This window comes from Alligator sinensis, unplaced genomic scaffold (genome assembly GCF_000455745.1).
Source record: "Alligator sinensis unplaced genomic scaffold, ASM45574v1 scaffold1488_1, whole genome shotgun sequence".
Taxonomy (NCBI): Eukaryota; Metazoa; Chordata; order Crocodylia; family Alligatoridae; genus Alligator; species Alligator sinensis.
This window is the reverse complement of record NW_005843097.1, coordinates 50,842-54,425: the sequence shown is the minus strand read 5'-3', so window position 1 is coordinate 54,425 and position 3,584 is coordinate 50,842. Positions and strand designations below refer to the sequence as shown.

Sequence of the window (3,584 nt, the reverse complement as noted above, 5' to 3'; positions counted from 1 at the left end):
CCCCCCCCCCCCCCCCCACCAAGAGCAAGTGGGAGAGAGAACCCAGGTGTCCAGGTTGTGGGGGGGGTGCCCAGCATTTCCCCTCCACTAGTGCCTGTGGGCGGGCACCATCTTGCAGATCCAGGGAGGGGGGACCAGCCTACCCTAAAGACACCCCCCTGCCAATTCTCCCAAGACCATATTTTCCAGTATATAAGCCCCCCAACCTGATATGATGATAAAAGCAGGATTTTGGCGCCAAGTTGGCTTGAATTTCTGCCCCCATGTAGAAAACTCACTGGTATTTCTGAGGCTGAGTCTTGTACACTGGGAAATAAGGGAGCAAACTTCTTTTCCAGGGCCTCAAAGACCCCCTGGAAATATTTCTGTGGGGGGTTTCCCTCCCACATCCAGCCGTTATGTTTGTCCACCCCCCCACATTGACTGAAATTTATAGCCAGCTTATACCATACTTCTTTGTGTACAACATGCTCCGTCAAATCCAGCTGCTGGAAATCATGGGGGTGCATTATAGACAGGAGAGATACAGTAACACCAAAGGTGGGCACAGATCATGTTATAGGAGGGCTTGAGTTGTGTGTATGAGGGGGTCACAGAGCTTTGGATGCATTGCGGGGGGCATAGACCATGTCACAGGAGGGCTGGGAGGGTACATGAGGGGGTAGATGGGGTGTAAATGCAAGTGTGGGGGTGGAATTTGGGGCAGGAGGGTTTTAGGGGTGCAGAAAGCTCTTTGGGAGGCATATTGTGGTGCAGGCAAGAGGATGGGGGTCTCAAGGGGATGGGGGTATCCCTGAACTGCCCCTTTTGGTCTTGGAGGGTGGGGAAGTAAGTTCTGTGCTGTCTGTCCCGTTTTCCCCCCCACCATACCGATGTGATAGCTCTGTCGTCTCTCCCAGGTGATCCAGTACCAGACGGTGCGTTACGACGTCCTCCCCCTTTCCCCCGTCTCCCGCAACCGGCTCAGTGAGTCCCCAGGGCAAGGGGGGGCCCTGCTTTTGGTTTTACAGTGAGTTCTGTGAGCTAGGGAGAGAACCCAGGCATCTGGGATCCCAGGAGCCCCTGGTCTGAGCCATCGGCCACCCCCTACAGTTCATCTCAAAGAGCTGGAGACAAGCCAGGTGTCTGGGCTTCCAGTTCTGTCCCAGCAGCCCCGCTCCTAGACCTGGAGGGAACCCAGGCGTCCAGGCTTCTTCAACCCCCCACTCCTCCCAGAGCAGGTTGAGGGTGGCTGGGCCCATGGATGTGGTTTGGGGGGTACCCCCCCTCTTAAAGGGGCAGAACAGAGGGGCTAGGTCCTGGGAGGTGTGGGTGGCACCCATGGCTGTAGAAGCAGGGGGGTGGGGAGGCTATTTAGAAGAAGGGAGGGGCCAAACCTGAGATTCCTCCCCTCCCCCCAGACCAGGTCAAAAGGAAGATCTTGGTGCTGGATCTGGATGAGACACTGATCCACTCGCAGCATGATGGGGTGCTGAGGCCCACGGTGCGCCCAGGCACCCCCCCAGACTTCATCCTCAAGGTGAGCCAGGCCAGTCAGGGTTAAATCTGCTGGGGGGACAGGGCAGAGGGAGATGGGCTTGCTTGTAAAGAACCCAGGTGGCTGGGCTCCACTCCCCTTCCAGAGTGTGGTGAGAATCCAGATGTCCGAGCTCCCAGGTGCCCCTGCCCGCCTCCAGGGAACCCAAGTGTCTAGGCTTTCCACTCTGACTCACCAGCTATGGGAGGGGAGTGGGGGCTGGAGAGAACTCAGGTGTCCTGCCCCCATTTCTGCCCACCTCCCAAGTGGCTGTAAAGAGCTGTAGAATGGGCTGGAGGAGGCTGCAGGGGTCAGTGCCCCCCCCCCCTCCCCTGAGGGTCCCTGCCCCCCCTCCCCCCAGGTCGTCATAGATAAACACCCTGTCCGGTTCTTCGTGCACAAGAGGCCGCACGTGGACTTCTTCCTGGAAGTGGTGAGTTAGGTTCTGTCCCTTTATGCACAGGGAGCAGGGCTTGAGGCTGGTGTTGGGGGAGGGGGATGGTGTCCCCTGTGACTGTTTCCCTTTTCCAGAGAACCCAGGTACCCAGGCCCCCAGACCCTACTCCTGTCCCCCAGCCAGGGAAGAGCCCAAGCGTCTGGGCTCCCCACCCCATATCCTGGCTCCATTGCTACGCCAACCCAGACCCTTGATCCCACTCACCTCTTGGACCCAGAATAAAATCCAGGCTCCCCCCCCACCCCAACACCATTCCTCTTCTACACCCTAAATAGAACCCAGGTATCCGCCCCCTCCTCCCCCAACAGAGAACCCGGGTATCCAGGTCCCAACCCTCTTCCCTATATTATCCACACCCCCCCAGTGCTGCTCCCTGGGGCAGTTTCGGGTGGGGGGGGAGCAGTGCCCTACCCCTGCCCCAGGTCTTATTTGTGCCGCCCCCCCCAGGTGAGCCAATGGTACGAGCTGGTGGTGTTCACGGCCAGCATGGAGATATATGGCTCAGCTGTAGCAGACAAGCTGGACAACAACCGGTGCATCCTCAAGAGGCGGTACTACCGCCAGGTGGGCGGGGCCTGGGATGGAAGGGGTGGGTCCAGCATCAGAAGGTGTGGTGGCTTCCCTTGGCCAAGGGCTGGAGTAAGGAACAGCCTAAATGGGGGGTGTTGCTTGGGCAGGAGAGAGGAAGCGGCAGGGCCAGGGGAGGGGGCAGGTTTTGGGGGCCCTGGTCTCACCCCTCTCCCTCGTGCCCCCCAGCACTGCACATTGGAGCTGGGCAGCTACATCAAGGACCTGTCGGTGGTTCACAGCGACCTCTCCAGCATCGTTATCCTGGACAACTCGCCTGGTGCCTATCGCAGCCACCCAGGTAGGGACCCAGGTGTCCAGGCCCCCCCTCCCCTGCCCCCCCTGTCTTCACACACTGCCCACCCATCCAGGAACCCAGGCACCTGGGCCCAGACCTGATTGAAACCACCACCACCCCAGGTGTCTGGGCTCCCCTCCCCTTGAGCTGCAGAGAACCCAGGTGTCCCCTTCCTGAGCTGGGGAGAATCCAGGTTCCCCCCCAACCTCCCCTCCCCTCTGCAAGCTGGGGAGAACCCAGGTGTCTGGACCCCCAGCTCTTACCATTGTCCCTGCCCCCCAGATAACGCCATCCCGATCAAGTCGTGGTTCAGCGACCCTAGCGACACAGCCCTGCTCAACCTGCTGCCCATGCTGGACGCACTCAGGTAAGGCATCCGGATGCCTGGGTCCCTTCCCAGGGGGTGGGGTGGGGTGTGGGGGCCCAGATGCCTGGGTTCTCTTTGGGTCTAGAGGGTGGATGGGTGGGTCTAGGGGCTGGGAACCTGGATGCCTGGATCCTCTCCAGCTCCTAGGGGGCTCTACAGGGTGCATGGGTGGGGGTGGGAGCCTGGATGCTTGGGTCTTCCCTGGGTGGATAGGTGGAGTAGGATCTAGGTGCCCGGATGCCTGGGTCCTCCTCTCATGCTGCCTCCCCGTCCCTGCCAGGTTCACAGCTGACGTGCGCTCTGTGCTGAGCCGCAACCTGCACCAGCACCGCCTGTGGTGACGGCCGCCTCCCCCCGCAACCCGCCCGGACCCTGTGCT

General features: G+C 60.4%; 1 protein-coding gene across 3 annotated transcripts in view; it reads left to right on the top strand.

Moving 5' to 3' along the window:
* CTDNEP1 (CTD nuclear envelope phosphatase 1) overlaps window positions 1–3,584 on the top strand; it is a 6,962-nt gene extending 3,378 nt beyond the window's left edge. For 2 of the 3 annotated variants that reach the window (XM_006037298.2, XM_006037299.2), the window contains exons 2-8: window positions 900–966; window positions 1,401–1,519; window positions 1,878–1,949; window positions 2,421–2,537; window positions 2,730–2,841; window positions 3,121–3,205; window positions 3,486–3,584. In XM_006037298.2, the coding sequence (XP_006037360.1) occupies window positions 900–966; window positions 1,401–1,519; window positions 1,878–1,949; window positions 2,421–2,537; window positions 2,730–2,841; window positions 3,121–3,205; window positions 3,486–3,546 (633 nt within the window). In that variant the 3' untranslated portion in view covers window positions 3,547–3,584. The remainder of the gene's footprint in view (window positions 1–899; window positions 967–1,400; window positions 1,520–1,877; window positions 1,950–2,420; window positions 2,538–2,729; window positions 2,842–3,120; window positions 3,206–3,485) is intronic. The other variant, XM_014526642.2, reaches the window with a different exon arrangement.